A 23,373-nucleotide genomic window follows, 5' to 3' on the forward strand; every position below is an offset into this window, starting at 1 on the left:
TTATTTCAGTAATTCAGTAAGGTGAATGTTATTCAAAAATTGTATTAGATAACATAATCCCTAATATGCAAGACAGTCATGCACTAAATGATATAACATTGGTATTAGATGATGCACCACCCCTTTATTACATGTTCTGTCAAGGAAACTGCTGAATATATGATGATGATGAGTGAGCATCATGTTTTTGGCATGAACACTCACTACAAAAAAACAGCGAAGTCTCTTGCGAATTGACCTTAAATCAAACATATACAAAAGCCACCCTTTCCATTGGTTATGCTGAAGGACTCTATCAGATAGATGCTTCGGCCATACATATAAATTTGCAGTTTTATGTCTTTTTTGTCTATTGATTGTAATGTCATTTGTCGTCTGTAAGTAAATTCTTAATAATAGGCCACTAAGCACAGATAATGAGTTAGCTTCTGTACATTTAAGTCTTCTGAGTATTAGCAATTAAAGATTGTTGAAATTCCCCATAATGATGAAAAATATAATTAAAATGATGGTACTTCCTCATTATTCATATTCTCTCCCAAAAAGTTGCCAACCATTGGCGACAAATTTTTTACCAATTTAAGATATAAAAGACAACAGACATTTTCAAAAATGGTAGTGCATTAAAAAATTACACAAAACTGCAACCAATTCACAAAATTCAAAACATAAACTTTCATAATAAAACACTAGTCTTTTTTTGACTGATCTTCCCATGCACAGGGCCCATCAGTGGCTGAACCATAAAATCGCTGAACATAAGTAGCTCAACCTGGAATCAAATCTTGGTGAACAGGCTGTTTTTTGTGTTTTTTCCCATGTGTAACATGGATACAAGCCAGTTTCCCTTAACCCATTAACTGCCAAAACTACAAGGAATGTTTCTTTTCTCATGAAAATAATAAAAAATATTAAATTAAGCATTTATAACATAAATTTACATTGAAAATAAAAAAAATGCTCTTACTTGTGGAAAAAGCGAGTGTTGCGTTCACGCAACGTCAGCGGAATAAGACTACGGATGTTTAGTGAGTAGGATTGTACTCGTGTGACGTTTCTTTTGAGTGGAACGCAGGATTACTTTTTAGCTGTATAATGTTTTATAAATCTACAAATCACTCTACTTGTAATTAATTTAATATTAAAATATACTTTGTATTTCTTTTACAAATGCAGATTATTTCATTTGAAAGATTCAAGCATGAAAAGCTTGATTACAATCATGATGTAAAGCTACATTACATACTTTGCATCTATAAACAGTCTGGCTATGGTACTCTTTACAACAAAGTCTTTTGTTGTCAACGGACTTTACGATAAAATGTCTACCATCTCCATGCAATGGTTTTTGAATGCTGAATTTACTAGGTCTTCCTGTTGCTGATATATTTCTGGCTAATTCTACACTCTTAATAGGAGTTTACAAAAGAAATAATGAATTCTCGCGTCTGAAATCTAAAACAGACTTTATATTTCCAGTAGTAAAAAGTGGTTATATTTAGTAAGTTTAGATACGGTCTCACCTCATATAATTTATCAGTATTTTCAATTTGACTATTGTCAAATGCAAATTCTGTTTAATATTCCTGTACTGCAAACATGATATTAATTCTCATACAACAGAAACAGAAATGTCCTTATCAAAAGACCAATACATTTTTTCTTGAGGTAAAGAATGATATCCTGTAAGCAATAATATTCCAATAAATTTTCTCATATAGGCTTCAGATGCAATAAATTCTGGGCATTTTTTTTCCTGAGCATATATATTTGTCTGTTCAACGAGAACAGAGTAAATGTCTAAACCAAAAAGAAAATCGAAAATATGTGCACTAGTTTTACCTTGTGTTTTGTCTTTTATAATTTCTCTTCTATCTCTTTCTTCATGTTCTTCCTGAGACATAACTAACAGTTCCTTTTTATCCACTTCAAGATTTCAGACTTCTGCTTTTTAAACTTTTTAGTATGACTATAACTGCTTTTAGAAGGCTGAAACTTACTTTTTACGTGAATTTCAACTTCCCCAGCAGTATCATTTGGTAAAATATCATTATCATTATTTAAAACATTGTTATTCCTTTCTTCTTCGTCAGTAGCCTCTGCAATTTCTGGGGGAACAACAATATGAGTTTCATTCTGGTCATTATTAACATTATCATCATCTGTTTCTTCATCAAAAAATCTTTGAAGGGCTTCTTCTAATGTAAGATACCTAGTTCTAGGCATTTTTAAAAAACCAGAACATGAACCAGAACATTGAAAGGAATGAGTGAAAAAGGAGATTGACTACCCGTTTCCTGCTGATGTTGCGTAAACGCAACACCTGTTTTACCTTTCTTCGCAACACAAATATAAACATCTGACTGATTTAATGTTCTGATAAACGGTGACCTTGACTAAAAATAGATCACTCATAAGGACGGCAATTCTTTCCTTAAATATTTTCAGAAAAATACCCGGTCGAAAATTTTGCTTAAAGTATGAGATTAATTATTATAAACAAAATGATTATTGAAGGCAAATATTTTTTTACAGAAATAATCTTCATAATATTCCCTACACAAAATCATCTGCTGGTATAAAATATCTTGGGTAGTTATATTTATATACGCATTTATTTTGACCGTTGCGTCAACGCAACACCAACGGCTAATGGGTTAAAAAGTCATCTAGAAAGGCATCCCTTCCCATAGGCAGATAGCCCTCTAGTACCTTTCCTCGATCCCTTAACCTAACCCCATGTACACATCAATCTATTTCAGCTTGAAAAAATATCAGAAAACTGCAAAAACTCAGCATCACACAAAACTTTGGCACCATTCTCTATGTACACAATGATCTGTTTTCACTTAAAAGACATTTATGATATATTTTGCAAACAAATTTGCCACTGAAAAATTTTGGCATGGAATGCAAATTTCTGCTTTCTCTACTGTTAGGCGAAATGGCATAGTTCAGAAAAATACAATGCTTTCTTTTTCATCAGCCAGCATGCTTCACAATCCCATTATGATTCCTTACAAGAAAAAAATTCACCCACTGTTATGAAAACATACACTAAAGTGATCTGTTCCATATGAGCACATACCTGGATAGCAACATAAATACATTTTGTCAAAATAGTGCATTTCCTCATGAATACTTTTTAAAGGAGACAGATAATCAGAAAGTGCCAAAATGAGCAATGCAATTTTATGTAATTTTGAACATTTATATGTTAAAGACCTTGTACTATCATCAAAACTCTATTAGTCATAAACTTTTAAGTTTTAGCAATACTTTTGGATCACTCAATACACACAATATTTTAGAAGTCAAAATTTAAAAGAACACTAAGAAAAAATGAATATCTTTCATACCTTGCCCTTTGTCTCCCTTTAATACAGGTATTTCAATCTCTAAAATATTTAAAAAAAATATATTACTTTAAAAAATTTTTATTATTAGAAATAGTTCCTTTTTAAAATACAGGTAACTATATCAAATACAGCAGGTTTAACTCTATCAAATAATATCATTATGTCTTGAAACCTGCTCTAAAATATCACTTCACCCAAATCTCGGAAAAACAAGGCAAAATATTTAATGCTTGATTTGCATGGAAGCCACTTACAAGCAAAAGATTAATGATAGAACGAGGTACAAAAAAAATTAGGTTTACAAGTACTGGAAATGGTGAGCTTGTAAGGCATTTTTTCTTCCTTATCATCTGCTTTTGTGGTTTAATTGGAAACATTACTGGAAAGCATCGGAAATTACAATCTTGGCAAGAGATTGATTTTCCAGCTTTTTGCTTTGAAAGAAACTTAATGATTATGCAAGTGGTGCCTGAACTAAAATGTAATAGATGATAATTTGTTACCACCAGGATTTGGCGATTGGTGCATTCCTCTTCAGTCATTCTTTACGTGAGGGAGAATATATGGTATTTTTATTCACCTAGCCATGTGCTTTCTAACAATTGTACAAGTAGCACCTGAACTAAAATTTAATGGATGATAATTTTTTATCACCCCAGGATTTGGTAATTGGGTCCATCCTTCTGCAGTCATTCTTTAAATGGAGTAGAACGTAAGGTATTTTCTCTCTCCTAACAATACGCCTTCATGGTATAACTGGATGCATATTTGGCTAGCATTGGGAGATCCAGAGTTTGAATCCCAGCAAGGGCATTGTTGATTTTTTAAAAAAAATTTCTGCTCCAAAAGAAATCTAACAACTATTGGCAATAAAGTGAGTTTAATTAGCATTGTCGTATGTTGTCCAGCAGTTTGAAGACTTGACTTTCCAGTGGTTCAATCTCCTTTGTTGTATTATCATTACACAATGTAATCAAATGTATAGACATACTGCTGACTCAACCTGTATTTACATTCTACAAATAATTTGTTTTAGAATATTAAACATATTTTAAAGTTTTTAAGAGTTTAAAAAGAATTTCTTTCATTACAATTTTTTATAAGGATAAAAATAAACACATTAAATTTTTAACATTATACTAAAACATGTATTTACTTCAAAAATAACTTTAAAAGAAATTAAAACAATGATACTTTTTTAAAATTTAATAGCAACAAATTAAAATAGAGTAACAGAAAGAGTAAAACATTTTACATTCACTTTAAGAGAATATGGACACACTAAATATCAATATTTCACAATAAAAAAACTATTCAAGCAAATAAAGAAAGGGGGGAATACCTGAAATTTCCTTACAAAGTGGAGTTGACTGAGCTGTAATAACAATGCTATACATATTACAAAATGGCTTTTCAATATCATTAACCTGCATAAAATGAAAAAAAAAAAAAAAAAAAAAAAAAGTAGTTTAATTTCACAAAATAAGTAATTCTGTTATATTTAAACAAATAACAAATCAGAACACAAGAGGAAAAAAGAAGGCATTTGTAAGAAAAGATGGTCATTTGACAAAAACTCTTTCCAGAATTTTTTACACATAAAAAAATAAAAAATCATAAAAACCTATCAGCAACATTTTCCAAAAATTATAAGATAATCTAGTATCTGAAAATTCACCTAAGATATTTTGATCTATATCTAAAAAGATTAAATCATCCAAAAAAATAAGCTTGATATAATCTATTTACTGCAGTAAAGATGATTTAAATCAAAAGCAACATTTGAAATTATTACAATTAATTATAAGTTACAAAATTCCATTAACTATGACTCTTTTATGGAATTTTTTAAAACAGATAAAATTCTATAAATCTCTAATGAATAAATTTTACACCTGAAATTCTGCTGTGCAAATTCATACATAAAGTATGTTCGCAGCATAACTTATTATTTTTTAAAATGTAGCTGATTACTTTACTAGTATAAAGTTTCTACTAGAAATATTTAACTCGATTTAATGTAAACTTTTAATCTCGCATATTATTTCATATAACACAATGTGTAAGAACTAATAAATATTTATTGACAAATTAAGAAATTTACTGAACACTTGCAATATTTATTTGATACCAAATTACATTTCTTCAAAAATTATATTCAAAAGAAAATACACATAAAATGAGAAAAGGAAAGGAAAATAAACCAATGAAACTAATTAATTAAAAACATGTTATTAAAAAGTTTTAGAAAATAATAAAAGTTGTTCATTTTGTTAAAATGATAAAACTACCAAAATAAAATTAAAACAAATTATAAAAACTATACTCACATATGTTACTGCAAAAGGTACAGATACAGCATGGTGATGTGTTTTTAAATGTTGCTGATATATTTCAAAAACATCTATATAAATAATAAGACTATTATATAAAAAAATAATAAAACAGAGTCAAAATGTAAAAAACTGTTTAAAGTTGATCATATAAGAATGCAATCTACTTAAAAAGCATAAAAATTTATGTAAATTTTTCATTATCCATTTACGGCTTTACTATAAAAGTTATATCCCTTTATTCTAGCTTGTATTGGATTAGTTATGGCAAAGAATATGAGGACTATATGCTTAAATTTCAGTACAATTTTGATTGACAGCAATCTAAGAGATTTAATCCAAGATTCTGCCTGTTCTCTACCATCACTGTATAAACGTGCCTTAAAGGTCTATACAGGGGTTGGACAAAAATATGGAAACACCTTTAGAAAAAGATGTTTCCTTGCTTAATATGGTGTAGGAAACCCGTTGGCATCCAAAACAGCTTGTAGTCTTCTCGGAATGGATAAATACAGTTCCTGTATGTTTGCTAAGGGAATATTATACCATTCTTCCTGCAAAACGGTGGCAAGTTCAGATAACGATGTTGGCGGTGGATAACGAGAACGCACTTTCCGTTCCAATGTAGACCACAAAGGTTCGATAATATTCAGTTCTGGTGACTGTGGTGGCCAGGGGAGATAGAACAACTCATCCTCGTGCTCAGAAAACCAGTCCTGGACAATGTAAGCTGTGTGAACAGGGGCTTTGTCATCTTGGAAGACACCATCACCATCGGGGAACAAAGTTTGTACCATGGGATGAACTTGATTGGCCAAAATGTTCACATAAATCTTGGCAGTCATGTGCCCTGACACAGTTATCATGGGGCTAGCAGAGAACCACGATATGGCTGCCCAAACCATAACAGAACCCCCCCCCCCCATGTTTCACTCTTGGGAACAAGCAGTCTGTATTATAGGCTTGAGATGGCGTTCTCCAGACGTAAACTCGGCCAGAAGTGGGAAACAATGTGAAAGAAGACTCGTCAGACCATATTACTCGCTTCCACTCCTCTATAGTCCAGGCTTTATGACTTAAACACCACCTTTTCCTGTTACGGGCATTAGCATCACTGATGAGCGGCTTCTCAATTGCAGCACGGCCAGCAATTCCCTGTTTATGAAGCTCCCTTCTAATTGTTTTGGTACTCACAGGGTTCGGTAACACAACATTCATTTCAGCAGTAACTTTTGCAGCTGTGGTCTTCTTATTTTTCGTCACAATTGCCCTTAATGATCGTCTGTCACGATCACTCAGGACACACTTTCGTCCGCACTGTGATTTAGCAGATTATGTTTTTCCGCTTTTCAAATATGCGGAATAAATCTTCGATACAGTACCTCTTGAAACACTAAACACCTCGGCTACCTTGCTTACGGAAGCACCTACCATACGTGCTCCAACAATTTGCCCACGTTCGAAGTCTGTTAACTCTGACATAATGCAATGACAACCTCACATAACAGTACTCCGACAACAACTGAAGTGTTTAGCACATTTACGAAGTTGTATAGTAGTCAAAAACGCCAGTGCCACCTACATATTTCATTAAAATCAATCTTTCTTTTCAAACATGCATTTCACAAGGTGTTTCCATATTTTTGTCCATCCACTGTACGTTATAAGTGAATTGAATCTCCACTGAATGATGTGGCAGCCAATTTCTGCTACTCATCATATTTTCTAGGGCAGCAAGTATGCATGGATCAGAACATAATATTAGTATACAATGAAAAAGACTATATACGCCTAATAAAAAGAATTTGTAATATTAATCATCAATAATTTTATGCTCAACCTTAAAGAAAAGCATCAGAGGATGAGAAACTGCAAGAACATCTCATTTATTTGCAGCTGCTTTCTTAAAACAACAATCACTTCCCAGAGCTGATTTTCAATAAAAATAGATTAAAATAAAAATAAAAATAATAATTATAAAAATTAAAATTTTCAGATAAATATAATAATAATTATAAAAATTAAAATTTTCAGTTAGGGATACTAGAAGCAATTAAACTTCAACAGGAGAAACATAATAAAGCTCAGAAATATTCAAGATCTGGAGTAGGTTTTCCAAGAGCCATAACTAGACATTTATAGTATTTTAAAAGAAAGTAAAGAGACGTTTGAAGCAAATTAAAAAATATCATTTCAGTTACATAATTATTTGTTTATGTTGTTATGTAATTCTTTTTTCATTTGCTCTGCATGTGGTATACAAATAAATTTTAACTACTGTATCATTTTCAAACAGAAAAATTGAGTAATTTCTTCTAGTCTCCAAATTTTCTCTGATTACAATTACTAACTGCTAACTGATTTTAATAGTAATAAACTGTGATGAAAAGAAGACATAGTAGTTTTAAGAATAACATAAAAGCTTTTCTGGTTAAACAAAGAATAAGGCAGTAATTTGGGGGGGGGGAGGAAGAGAGAGAGAATGAGAGGAATTAGCACTTTTAATGTGAGGACCGACAAATGGAAATCATATAGGCTATATGTATTCACGGTGGCTCATCGGCTAACACTGTATGTATTCACAATGTTGGTCAATAAGAATTGAAACCATTAAATAATGCAGTATTTCATCAATGTGTTTGTCATTTTTGTCTCAAGAACAATTATTTGGTTTAAAAGCACCATCATCACAGCAGCAATTTGCACAAACAGAATTATTTGCTTTTCTTTTGTTACTTTGATGACTAATTCAGGGTACAGAATTTAAAATTGTTTAAAATTATAAAGCACATAACTTTTAAATTAAGTTACTAAAAATATATTATAGGCTGATTTCTGCTTTTAATTACATTTAAAAAAACCAGACTATTCTTTGCTACAATACAAATTGCATTTAAGAAGCCAAATATCTGCATGCTGCTTGCAAACCATGTTTTGGCAATGCCTGACATATACACAAACACTATATAATAATACACATGCAATATATAATCATTTAGCATGCATATGCATACTCTCAGATTTATTATCATGCACTACGTAATTCAATTCTATTTTGAATTTTGGTAAAAGAAGACTTAAACAACATGCTAAAACTATACATCATACCAAATTTTGTGCATCGTATTTTTACTATAATTTTTATAAGTTTTGTGCATCATTTTGCATTTCTATGCATATATCAATTGTTTATTCACAGTTTTTCATTAGTTATTGCATTACTTTATTTTTGTTGTCATATATATTTCAGAAAGGAAGTATATAATATCATAATTACAACATAAATGTGAAAAAAAGAAATTTCGGAAGAAACAACAATCGGTGTAGTCTGTGTCACCAACAATAGAGTTGAGATCTAACATATGCCAAGTTCCCTAGCAGTTCCTTTAATCATAGCTGTATGAATGTACAATGTTTTTCAACTAATTTAAAAAAAAAATTTATTACTTTTTTGATACCGGATTTCTAACTTAGCAAGTTATTTCTAATTGAGGAAGTAAAAATTTTTCAACATAATTTATTGACAATTAAAACTTGATAAGTTAGAAATCTGATAATCAAAGAAAGTGATAAATTGTTTTTTACAAGAGTTTCTAATTGCAGAAATCAAATATTTTTAACGTAATTTATTGGCAATTAAAGCTTGCTAAGTTAGAAATCAGATATCAAAGAAAGTAATAAATTGTTTTTTTAAATGAATTGAAGAATGTTGTAAATTCCTACAGCTGTGATTAAAAGGAACTGCTATGGAATTTACCATCTGTTAGATCTCAACTCTTTTGTCGGTGACAGACTACACCGAACATTGTTTCTCCTGAACTTGGCCCTTTTTCCATATTTATGTTGTCATCATATCATTAATTTTTGAAAAGCTAAATTAAAGGTTATGTTCTTATTTAGACACTTAAATGAAAAAGCATCTAAACAAATGTGTAACCTTCAATTTTTTTCCTTGCATATTGCTGCACTAGTTTCTTTTTATGAAAATGATATAAAAAATTCCTCATTATTTGTTTAACCTTGATAATAATGCACTTTATGGAAGTTTTAGATTTTTAAAGGGATGTTAAAATGTAAACAATAAATTTAAACAGCTAGTTTTAATTATTAAGCAATATATATGCTTAAAGCTTATTTTAAAGCATAGATTTATGTTTTCTTTTTTAAAATTTTCTACTGCTTTATTTACATATAGCATTTGTTTTGTTACTTAAATTTGAGTTACTGAATGGCAACACTTTATTGCTTGAAAGCTGTTTACATTCTTTTGGCAATATCGCTGTAGTTAGGCTCGAAACCACTATCAAAGTGAAAAAAGAGCCAGTCCTGCACTCTACCTCTGCCCTATCATTTCATCTATTTTAAACAGGTTTTTATTCTTCACTTTCAGCAAAGCCGATTAGTATCTAATGTGGTGCTGAAACTGGTGGTCGGTGCAACACCATCTATTGGTAATGTTGTCAAATGCACATTATGAGTGTTATTTGGTTTAACCTCGATAATAATGTAGTTTTTTTTCTGTTGCAATAAATGTTAATAATTTAGTTAATATATTAATAATGTAGTTCTAAATTTTTTCCCTTTGTATATCCCTAATGATTTACCTTGATGCCAAATTTCAAGTCATTTAGAAGTGGTTTAGGTTTTTGATGAGTGACTGATAAAAATGACACTTTTCAGACTTTAATAATCTCATAACTATAAGAGGTAGATAAATGAAATTTGGGGTTCTAAATGCTCAAGGGAGCTTTATTACACATACAAAATTGCAAGCTTGTAGGTCTCTCAGCTTTGTTACGACAGAGTTTCTAATATTAGATTTACTGATGGTTTTAATTTTATTCTGGCCTAATTTCTAGTACGAGTGATCTTTTACATAAAGACACAGTGTTCTCATTACAGTTATTGCTGATGAATCTCTGCATGCCATTATCATGTACCTTAATTAATTTCTTAAATGATGAACCTATATACCATGCACATAAAAATAACTATGTGGCCTTTAATTTTACAACTATTGGTCAAAGAGCTATACTTTCAATTACAAAGATGCTTTAAGCATGGGAAATATTTAAGTAAATATAAAAGTAAAATATTTAAGTAAAGGTTTTAAAATATTTCCAAATTAAAGAAAGTTAATTTCATAAAAAATATCTAACTTTTAGTATGCCTTCTCCCCATAGTTATATTTATTAAAAAAATTTTATTTCTAAAAAGTAAAATAAAAATGTCAGAATTTCATATGATAAAAATTCACCAACTCAAAAATTCAAATTTAATTTTAAAACTGAGATAATGCTGCAGGGTCATACACAAATTGGAAAGCAAAATATTTAAATTTTATCTAAATAAAATTAAATATCAGTTTAGAAGAAAGTTTCTAATGTTAACAGATAAGTGCGAAGCAGACTGTCATGAAATGTTTTTATACATCCCCCCCCCTCCTGAAGGCATTCATTCACAGAATCATATGCAATTTCTGTTCTAAAAAACAATGGCAGGTTTCATATTGGCAAATGGCCAATTTCTAATGTTATTTGCAAAAGAATTAAGGAAATCCAACTTATTTTTTCCTTTTCTTTTCTCTTTTCCTCTTTATTAGATCATAAACATTGATAAAACTGAATATGATTATCATGACTGCTTTTTTAGTATTTAAAAGCTTACAGATTATTTGTGAGAAAATAATTCTGGCATACCAGATGTAACAAAACTATAGATTAAAAGAATGTTACACATTATTAAATCATAAAAGAATATCATTGAATGACATTAAAAGAGGAAAAAACGCTGAATTATTCCAATTAATTTTCTAAATAAACTCTTAGGAAAAATTAAAAAAGATGAAAATAAACCCAAATTTTAAAATTAAAAATCTTAGTCAATTTTTTTTTTTAAATTTTTAACAGCAATTATTTAAACTTCTAAATATAAATATGTGTAGGCACTATGCCAGAAAAACTTGAATCATGATCATGATATCATTCACATTTATTGTTGAAATGGTAGTTTTTATATTTTCTTTATTTAAGTTTGTGAATGTTTTTTGGCAACAAGGAAAAAAAAATTTTTTTTTGCTTGGGTATTCTTTTGTTAACACTAATATAAAAATGTTATTAAATCTATTTTTAAGTATGGCTTTAGAAAATGAGATATCATCATGAAATTAATGAGATGCTGAGAAGATTTATGGGTACTACTTTGGTAGACGGTTGCACGGATTTGGGTGATTTTTTTTTTGGCGAGCGATACGACTTATGGTAAACCCATTACTAAACAAGTTATTTATGGTAACCAATACTTTGTTGTCATTTTATTTAATAAATAAATTTATAAATAATGCATATATTATGCATAAATTGCATGTTTTAAATATTATTTATGGCTTCTAAATATTAAAAATCAATTTAATTTTGCATTTTTATTTGAAATTAAAATTTTATTGTTTATGATATTTTATGTTGTGGATGATGTAATGAATGATGTCACATTACTTTAAAAGTAATTGGTTTTAATATCTATCTATAAATTTAACCTAATGTTTTAAACATTATTTATAGCTGTTAAATATTAAAATACAATTTGATTTTACATTTTTTAAAATGATTTTTTATGTATGATTATTTAAATAATTTTAATTCTATTCGTGATATTATCAGCTCCCTGATTAGTTACTGAATATTTGTTCATTACCGTGCCATTTTAAAATTTTATTATTCATCTCTTCGAATTCCTTAGATTACATTTTTCAAATTTTTTTCATTGATATCTAAATTATGATTCCAATTTTTTTTTGTGTTACCTATCAATATATATACGACAGGTTAAATACTAAAAAAAATGTAAGTACATATTTTTCTTTTACTTTATAATTGTATACTTCAATTTTTATTAAAAAAATTAATACACTGTTTTAAAAAAATTGCAGAGATATTTATTGCCAAATATGTTTTAATATTAAATAATTATATCCTATAAAACTTATTTTAAAGGATTTGAATTCAAGTAATATTTTAATTCTTTTAAACGTTGGTATGATGTTTTTAATTCGATATTCAATTTAAGCAATATTTTAATCCAATTAAACGTTAGCACAATGTTTTCATAGCGGTGTTTTTATTCTATTTCTTTGTTATATGAAAGTAATAATTACCTTATTTTAGTATTTTATATTCATAGTAAATGTATTTATTTACATTTGCCTGCCACCTTAAAAATGACATATTCAACAAAAAATTGATCCATTACTTTTAATGATATTTTTTTTTTTTAAGTTTCGAATACTTTACTATGCATAAAATATGTAAAAACAGCGTTTCTCAAGATGACTGATGATTGTATAAACCGTGCCAACGTAAATCGCCAAAAATCCATGCAACCGTCTACCAAAGTAGCACCAATTTATGATCTTTATGTAAATAGTTAAACGTATGTGATCTTATAGTTTCTTTACTGTTGAATATATGTCTATGTCTTAAAATGCTACTGTTCTCATATCTTTTGATCTAACATCACAGTCTAAATTTTAAAACTTTAGATTTCATAATTCTTAAAAAAATGAGATTTTAAATCAGAAAATATCATAATATGACTATTTTCCTTATATATAGTCTTTTTGTAATTGAAATAGGTCAAAAACCAACAGTCTCCAAAATAAAGACTGCATAAAGACTTTTATGGACATAGTGTATACCATTTTATGCTTCCTGTTGTCTCATCATGGTTGAAGATTTTATATATTTCTGGTGTGTAGCCAAAGCAGCTAGCGGTTAATAGTCAAAATTATGCAGCCAGACAATGAGATACAGAAACTAATCAACTATGCAGTCAGACTATGAGATACAGAAACGAATCAGAAATAGTAGTATTGAAAAGAAGAGTGTATCTCTAATTAAATGTGCAAATGATCACCCAAACATGATAAAAAACAGGAACACAATTAAAACCAGCTAACCCACTCATAAGGATAGGCTTAAGTTTGAAAAAGCAATAGACTTACAACAAAATCATGGTGCAACAAAGAACTTATAATAACTCTTCCATATATCTTGACAGTCATTTTTTTTTGGGGGGGAGGAGGAAGTCCAACCACCATAAAATCACAAATGGTAATTACAGTCAAAAGTCGTTAATCCGGACTCGTCGGGACTTCGGCGATTCCGGATTATCGATTTTTCCGGATTATAGATCATCAGTTTAAATCTGGTAAGATGGCATGCAAAAATTACAAAATTAAAAATATGAAACCGTAATTTATGAAATAAAGAACAATTATGATCTAAAGTGTATCAAAATTTACAAAAAGAAAAAACTTAATATTTATTTGTTTACTTTATTAAACATTTCCTTCAATGTAAGTTGCTTCGTTTCATGTGATAATACTTTCTCTTTAATTCTATTAAACAGACATAATTTCTTGTTTAGTTACATAGTTCCGCTGTTCAAGTCCTATAATTGCTGTGTTGAGAATACCGACTAATTTGTCAATCGAAATGTTTTCAATAACCTCTGGGTCACTTTCTTCACTGTCGGAAGCGAATTATAATGACGAGGAACTTGATTTAAATCACATCAAAGACGGAGTACATCGAGATGAAATACTAAACTTAGTACGGAATTATAATCCAAATAAAATAAAAACATCTGCTCTGAAGATAAGGATAGTGTTGACAGATCAACTTCCAATCCGCGGCGTGAAATTGATAAACAGATTTCGGATTTCAAAACATACTTTCGCTTTGTAGATACAAATTACATATTAGTAAATATATATTGGAAATTCTATTTGACATAATCTTTCTAATCTATCATAATCTAATAATGACGTTTCTGCCCCCCCCCATCTGCCGCAGAGCAGCGTGAAATTGATAAACAGATTTCGGATTTCAAAACATACTTTCGCTTTGTAGTAAATATATATCGGAAATTCTATTTGACATAATCGAAAGTTCAAGCTTACTTTTATAAAATTGCTCTAACAGTCTGCAAAAAATAATAAGCCGGATCCAATTCGAAGATTAAGGAACAACGCAATTTGCAACATTAACTGAATTAGATAACTTTAGCTTAGCGTATAACTCCGTTACACATTAAACGCGCATGCGCACAAACATATTCGCAGCCATAAGGGTCTTACGCGCTCTCGTAGACGCATGCGCAGAAAGTTTGTAGCTTTGAGGTCCGGATTATAGATCATTCCGGATTATGGGTGTCCGAATTAACGACTTTTGACTGTACTGCATTGTCACTACGGATAATAATTATGAAGTGCATAAAAAAGAGAGCGGAAATGAGATGAGAAAGGGCAAAACAGAACATAATTTTAGTTTCAGTTGACAAAGTGGTCAGGCTATCTATGAAAACCTGAATAAAGTACATAAATTAACAAAATTTTAAATTAAATTTCAAATTGAACATTGTCCAGGATTTAGGTAGTGTTGTTATTTAGCTAAATTCAGGAGAGTGGTAAGTACTTGATTTAAAGTTCAGCATTCAGTTTGACATTTTATACTAGGAGCACTATTTTAATGCCCTCGATTTTTTAATATTATCTCTTATCTTTCATTTATTTTATTATACACATATATGAGTGTCTGCATTAGATATATGTATCATATACATTAATGATCTTATTTCACCGTTCATGATTCAGGCTTTGCTTGATAAAATACACTGGTTTAGAAAATTTCAAAAAAAAAAAAAAAAAAAAAAAAAAAAAAAAATCGTTAATTCGGACACCCATAATCCGGACCTTAAAGCTACATACGTTCTGCACATAAACGTTTACGCATGCGCATAAGACCTTTACGGCTGCGAATATGCGTATGCACATAATAGGTTTATGCATGCGCGTTTAATGTGTAACGGACGGTATAAGCAAAGCTAAAATTATCTAATTCAGTTAATGTTCCAGATTGCATTGTTCGTTAATCTTCGAATTGGATCCAGCTTATTATTTTTTGCAGACTGTTAGATCAATTTTATAAAAGTAAGTTTGAACTTTCGATTATGTCAAATAGAATTTCTGATATATATTTACTAACGTTGGTAGTGGTGATAAAGGCAAAGCATATTTTGCTTCCCTTAAATAAAGCTAAGACTAATCTAAATAAAATTCATGCTTTATTCCGTAAATTAAAATAAAAGAGCTAACACTGTAGCCTTTACATTTAAAATCGTTTGATTGAATGCAAACTAGCATTATGCTAACTCATAACTACACAAGAAAACAAGACATTTCCTATACCGGCGTACGTATATATAATACTCGGCCAACCCGCCGATCTTGACGTCAGCGGCAACCACGTTAGCTTACCGCCGATTGACCTCCGATCAAAATTTGCATGTGGAAAACTAAAGCCAACAAACGGCCCTCTTTTCCTCATGCAAAGTCAAAAACAAAACTTACAACACAGAATTACAGAAGTTCATAGTTCAATTCTATTATATGAAAACATTTATTGTCTTTAAACACTGAAAACATCTAAACAAAACTTTCTTAAATTAACAGCAGTCGCTGCTTTTGTAAATAAGTCGGCATTATTTAATTTACTGGTGATAAATTGAAGGTCAAACACTCCATCATTTACTAGTCTTCTAACAAAGTGATATTTTACGTCTATGTGCTTAGTTCGGCGATTTTCTACTGGCGATCTAGAAAAATCAATGGCAGACTTGTTATCGCAAAATAGTTTACATTCTTTTAAATTAAACTTTAAAATTTCATTTTGTAAGACATTTTTCGTCCATATTAATTCCTTCGCTGCTTCAGATATGGCGATATACTCCGCTTCCATGGTTGATAAACTTACACATTTTTGTTTAACAGCTGTTAACAGTTGTTTTCCAGATTACCGGTACTTCATCTAAATATAATATAAATCCTCCCATGGACACACGGTCATCTCTATTACTTGCATAATCAGCATCTGAATAACAATATAAATTTATATGTTTAAATTTCGATAAGTTTAACTTATATAATTTAGTACTATTGAAATAACCAAGCAATTTCAACAATGCTTCCCAATGTATAATTCCAGGATTCTCCTGAAATTGTGATAAGATATTCAGTGCATATGTAATATCAGGCCTTGTCCTGTTAGCTACAAAAACTAAACATCCTAACAGATTTCTAAAGGGTAATGTATGCATTTCCGCAATTTCTGCACTTGTAGATGGACAATCTAATTTTGTAAGAATAGTGCCTTTAGCTATGGGAAGTGAAGTTATTGGTATCTGGAAATGTTTAAATTTTTCAAAAATGTCTTCAATATATTTTTGCTGATGTATAAAATTCCCATTCTCATTCTCTAAGAATTCAATTCCAAGTAACGTTTTAGTTTTGCCTAACACTTTAAGATAAAAAAACTTACTCAGCTGTGAAATTACTTTATCTATACTATATTGATCTTTACTTAAAATCACAATATCATCTACATATAACAAGAGAATTTTACATTTGAACTCTTATAAACACAATTACACCATTGTATTTTCTTAAAATGTACATTTTCTAAAGTACTTTCAAATTCACAAAGCCATTCACAGCCGCTTTGATGTAGACCGTAAATGGCCTTGTGTAATAAACACACTTTATTTTCCTCTTCGATAAATCCCTCTGGTTGGGTCATATATATTTTCGCATTTAGGTTTGCATATAAATATGCATTCTTTACATCTAACTGACAATTAGTCCATCCATATAAACATACCAGGATAGTGAAAAATATTCTTATGATTGAAAAATTTACTACAGGACTGTAAACGTCATCAAAATCTTCACCTCTTTTCTGCCTGAATCCCTGTGCTACTAAACGTGCTTTGTATCTAACCACTTGATTCTTTTCATTTCTTTTTAGCGTATAGACCCATTTGTTTTCTATCATAGTTTTATTTTCTGGCTTTTCGACTAATTCCCAAACCTTTCTTTTCTTCATTGTGTCCATTTCTTCTTTCATTGCCTTATCCCATTCTTCGGCATTTACCGATTTTCGAGCTTCTTTAAAATTTTGTGGGATAACAATTTCTACGGAATTTGTCTCTTCAGACACGGAGCTAGTCTCCTGTTCTACAAAATTAACTTTCCCCAAGTACAGTCAAAAGTCGTTAATCCGGACTCGTCGGGACTTCGGCGATTCCGGATTATCGATTTTTCCGGATTATAGATCATCAGTTTAAATCTGGTAAGATGGCATGCAAAAATTACAAAATTAAAAATATGAAACCGTAATTTATGAAATAAAGAACAATTATGATCTAAAGTGTATCAAAATTTACAAAAAGAAAAAACTTAATATTTATTTGTTTACTTTATTAAACATTTCCTTCAATGTAAGTTGCTTCGTTTCATGTGATAATACTTTCTCTTTAATTCTATTAAACAGACATAATTTCTTGTTTAGTTACATAGTTCCGCTGTTCAAGTCCTATAATTGCTGTGTTGAGAATACCGACTAATTTGTCAATCGAAATGCTTTCAATAACCTCTGGGTCACTTTCTTCACTGTCGGAAGCGAATTATAATGACGAGGAACTTGATTTAAATCACATCAAAGACGGAGTACATCGAGATGAAATACTAAACTTAGTACGGAATTATAATCCAAATAAAATAAAAACATCTGCTCTGAAGATAAGGATAGTGTTGACAGATCAACTTCCAATCCGCGGCGTGAAATTGATAAACAGATTTCGGATTTCAAAACATACTTTCGCTTTGTAGATACAAATTACATATTAGTAAATATATATTGGAAATTCTATTTGACATAATCTTTCTAATCTATCATAATCTAATAATGACGTTTCTGCCCCCCCCCCATCTGCCGCAGAGCAGCGTGAAATTGATAAACAGATTTCGGATTTCAAAACATACTTTCGCTTTGTAGTAAATATATATCGGAAATTCTATTTGACATAATCGAAAGTTCAAGCTTACTTTTATAAAATTGCTCTAACAGTCTGCAAAAAATAATAAGCCGGATCCAATTCGAAGATTAAGGAACAACGCAATCTGCAACATTAACTGAATTAGATAACTTTAGCTTAGCGTATAACTCCGTTACACATTAAACGCGCATGCGCACAAACATATTCGCAGCCATAAGGGTCTTACGCGCTCTCGTAAACGCCTGTGCGCATGCGTGGACGCGACGCATGCGCAGAAAGTTTGTAGCTTTGAGGTCCGGATTATGGGTGTCCGAATTAACGACTTTTGACTGTATTCGTTTTCTCCACTAAAATCAAACTTATCTTTTTCAAATTTAATATTTCTTGCCTCACAATACTTTTCAATATCATTATAGGATCTAAAACGGGTGTCTGTTCCCTCTACATAATAATATATGTTTGTACGTGTTCCATCTGGCCTTTTAACTGCTTCCTTTGCCAGTTTAGGTTTGATACTTCTTTCGGAGTAGATTTGTCATCTGACAACTTTATTTCTTCTCTAGAAATTTCCTGTTCTTCATCTGATTCTGCTAATAGCTCAGATTCCTCTAGTCTTTTAAATTTAGGTTTTGATTTCTAATCCAGGATGCCATTTGCTGCATACAGTTTTTCATCAAACTTCACATTACAAGTTTCTATTAATTTGCATTATTCTGGCAGCCATATCCTATAACCCCTAGTTTCCTTCGCATATCCTACCATGATACCTTCTTTGCACCTCATTTGTAATTTATTTCTAATCTGTTTTGGCATGCCAACATAGGCTTTACAACCAAATATTTTAAAATAAACAACACTGGGTTTTCTATTTAGGAACATTTCACGTTCGGTTGCTTTTATGACATACTCTGTTCCACGTATGTACGAAACAGCCAAGAGCTTCTGCCCACCATTCTTTTCCCATTTTACCATCATTAAGCATAGCTTTAACTGCGTCTAATGCCGTTCAGTTAAAACGTTCACACACACCGTTCTCTTCTGGGGTGTACGCGTTTGTGCGTTCGACATTAATTCCATTTTCGGCTAAGTACCCTTCGAATTGCCTGTTACAGAATTCCCTACCGTTATCGGTGCGTATACTTATTAATTTTCTATTCGTCAGTCTTTCCATTTGCCTATGATAATTCTTAAAGTTGTAGAACGATTCATTTTCATTTTTCATACAATACACTGTTACTAATCTACTATAGTCATCCACAATAGCAAGGAAATATTTACTCCCACCCTTAGATGGAACTGGTAGTGGGCCACAAACATCTAAATAAACCAACTGCAATGGTTTATCCGATCTCTTCGGAACAGTTTTAACAGTTATTCTACTAGATTTAGCAATAATACACGGTTCACACCTTTCCATTGATTTTCCAATTTCTGGTAAGCCTTTCACGCTTTGATTCTTACCAGTTTTCTTAATATAATCAAATTTTACGTGGCTAAATCTCCGATGACATAGCATTGCATCGTCTACTTTATTTAACCTTCCAATTTCTGTACCGTAACCAACCTCTTTTTTTTATCTCTTGCATATCTAAATGGTTTTACGTGATAAAGTCTGTCATATCATTTAGCGTAGCATAATCTATTCCAATTATTAAAGTATATCCACATCTTCCCTTTTGAAATCACAAAATGAGCACCTGCCTTTTCTAACCTTGCTCCCGATAGTAAATTTCTCCTTAGATTTGGATTATATAACACATTATCTAACTCCATCCAATTTATTCGATTGCCTACTTTTACTGCAAATTTGATGGTACCCTTTCCTAGTACTTTACTTTCACAATTTCCTACAGCTAAAGACATACGTATATCGTTTATTTCTTCGAAATTTGTCATTAAATTTCTATTATTATAGAAATGAGTTGTAGCTGCAGTATCTACAACCCAATTAAATTTATCTGCGTTACCTCCTTTATCTGTAGTTGTTACATAATTTTCTACTAACATTAATTCTTTATCTTTAAACTGTCCATTTTTATCGTTTATTTTAAACTTCTGATTTTTACTTACATTTTCTTTACATTGAGCGATTAAGTGCCCAAATTTATGACATCTGAAACAAGGTCCTATTCTCATATTCCCCATTTTTTTCTTAGATTTAGTTTTATTTTCAACTTTATCTTTCCCTGCATTTGAACCAATAGTATTAAACACGCTTACCTTGCTGTCTTCTAAATCGGCATTTACCTGGTGAACTCGGCTTTCTTCCCTTACCAGTTAAGTTCTTCAGCAATTTTTTCCAGCATAAAATCTTCATCCTTCCACCTATAGATCAACTGTACAATGCCGTAGTATTCCGAGGGTAATCTCCTTATTGCCTGAAATCCTTTAAAAAGATCTGCCAAGTTGTGTCCAGCTTCAGCCAACTTCTTTGCAGTCATTCTTATCCTCGCGATGAATAATCCTATTTCTTCATTTGGTGTATATATAATACTAAAAAATTCCTCCAGTAACTGAATTATCCTTGCTCTTGTTTTGGGTTCGAATTGCTTCTGTAGAACTTCCCATGCTTCTTTACCACTTGAACATTCTTGTATCAGCGGCCTGAACTCAGTTTTAATTCCATAATATAATGTAGTGAAGGCTCTGTTCTCTCTCAGTGTGAACTCCTGCTTTTCACGCCTTGTATCACTTTTATCTAATTCTTCTTCTTTGTCCTCTATGAAGCTCCAACAATTTCTATCCAGTAACAGCATTTTCATATTGACTTTCCATCGATCCCAGTTGTCATGGTTTAACAGCTCAAAACCTTCAGGTAGTAATGACATCTTCAATTAAGTGTGAGCAAAATCACTTGAACAAACTTCTAAGACAGGTCAGCTTCTTTTTGTGGATAACGGCCCTCTTCACCTACATTCCTTCAATGCTGAGTTGAACTGGATGACTGATTAGCTGTTGGCGCTGGGCCCATATCCCTGTTGGCAGTGGTGATAAAAGCAAAGCATATTTTGCTTCTTAAATAAAGCTAAGACTAATATAAATAAAATTCATGCTTTATTTCATAAATTAAAATAAAAGAGCTAACGCTGTAGCCTTTACATTTAAAATCATTTGATTGAAAGCAAACTAGCATTATGCTAACTCATAATAACACAAGAGAACGAGACATTCGCCGATACCGGCGTACATATATATAATACTCGAACAACCCGATAATCGTGACGTAATTGGCCAATCAGCGGCAACCACGTTAGCTTACCGCCGATTCATCTCCGATCAAAATTTGCATGTGGAAAACTAAAGCCAACAACTAATATGTAAAGGATCTACAAAGAGAAAGTATGTTTCGAAGTCCATTAAACAAAAAGTGGAATTGCTGCAAAAAATGGATAAAGGCATATCCTTTGTTTCTCTAACCATTCCGAAATCTGTTTAACAATTTCACGCTGCTCTGCAAGGGGGGGGACGCCGTGGCGCGCAATGAATTGGAAGTTGATCTGTCAACACTATCCTTATCTTCAGGGCAAATGTTTTTATTTTATTTGGCTTATAATTCCTTACTAAATGTAGTATTTCATCTCGATGTAGTCCGTCTTTGATATGATTTAAATCAAATTCCTCCTAGTTATAATTCGCTTCCGATAGTGAAGAAAGTGACACAGAGGTTATTGAAAATGAAAAAATTTTGATTGACAAATTAGTCGGTATTCTCAACACAGCAATTATAGGACTTGAACAGCGGAACTATGTAACTAAACAAGAAATTATGTCTGTTTAATAGAATTAAAGAGAAAGTATTATCACATGAAACGAAGCAACTTACATTGAAGGAAATGTTTAATAAAGTAAACAAATAAATATTAAGTTTTTTCTTTTTGTAAATTTTGATACACTTTAGATCATAATTGTTCTTTATTTCATAAATTACGGTTTCATATTTTTAATTTTATAATTTCTGCATGCCATCTTACCAGATTTAAACTGATGATCTATAATCCAGAAAAATCGATAATCCGGAATCGCTGAAGTCCCGAGTCCGGATTAACGACTTTTGACTGATATATATATATATATATATGTTACCGTGAAAGACCGAAATTGGAGAATGTCGACTTTCACCGGAGAATGTCAACATTCACCAAATACGTCGGTGAAAGATCGAATATTGCATTAAGTTCTTGTACATTCGGACCCTCATCGATGTATGTCGACAATCACAGATATGCTCTGGTGTAGGTCGAAAACAGAGGAATGTATGTACATGCTTGTCATTGCAAAAGGAAGTGTTCCACAAATAAATGCAGTTGTAAAAGCAAGGGCCTCTTGTGAAATTCAAAGTGTCATAATAGTTTAAGTTGTTGCAATAAATAAGATTTGAATCACATAATTTAGTAAGTTTTTAACTTGTATTATTTTCCTTTCTCCTTTTGAATATACTGTGTGTATTAAGTTCTTATGTTCTTAAGTTCTTATTTTAAGTCTCAAGTGCGTTTTTCGCAACTGAATTACGGAGAAGAAAATATGATATTCTTATATGTTCAACATTCACCATTAGTACATGGTGAATGTCGACATTTACCGGTGTAAGTCAGAAATAAGAGTATTTGGAAAATATTTCGGACATACACCAAGCGACTATGTGAATGTTGACATTCACCGGTGAAAGTCGACATTCTCCAAATTTCGGTGTTTCACCGTAACATATGTATATATATAAAATCAACCAATGGTGAGTATAATTATCCCAAACCGCAGTACCGAGTTGACAGTGATGTCTCATGCTATTTATC

The 23,373-nt window shown here is 31.1% G+C and overlaps 1 protein-coding gene across 6 annotated transcripts in view; it reads right to left on the reverse strand.

Moving 5' to 3' along the window:
- Window positions 1-23,373, reverse strand: part of LOC118196521 (AP-5 complex subunit beta-1-like) — a 178,415-nt gene that overhangs the window by 13,621 nt on the left and 141,421 nt on the right. For all 6 annotated transcript variants that reach the window (XR_015041764.1, XM_085819161.1, XM_085819162.1 and 3 more), the window contains 3 exons: window positions 5,690-5,763; window positions 4,702-4,786; window positions 3,360-3,398 (listed from right to left, as the gene is read on the reverse strand). Coding sequence is in view for 5 of the 6 variants with exons in the window: in XM_085819161.1 (XP_085675287.1) it covers window positions 3,360-3,398; window positions 4,702-4,786; window positions 5,690-5,763 (198 nt within the window). In the remaining variant the exon portion in view is untranslated. The remainder of the gene's footprint in view (window positions 1-3,359; window positions 3,399-4,701; window positions 4,787-5,689; window positions 5,764-23,373) is intronic.

Source organism: Stegodyphus dumicola, chromosome 6 (genome assembly GCF_044657685.1).
Source record: "Stegodyphus dumicola isolate Sdum_Otavi_A_Nest chromosome 6, ASM4465768v1".
Taxonomy (NCBI): domain Eukaryota; kingdom Metazoa; phylum Arthropoda; class Arachnida; order Araneae; family Eresidae; genus Stegodyphus; species Stegodyphus dumicola.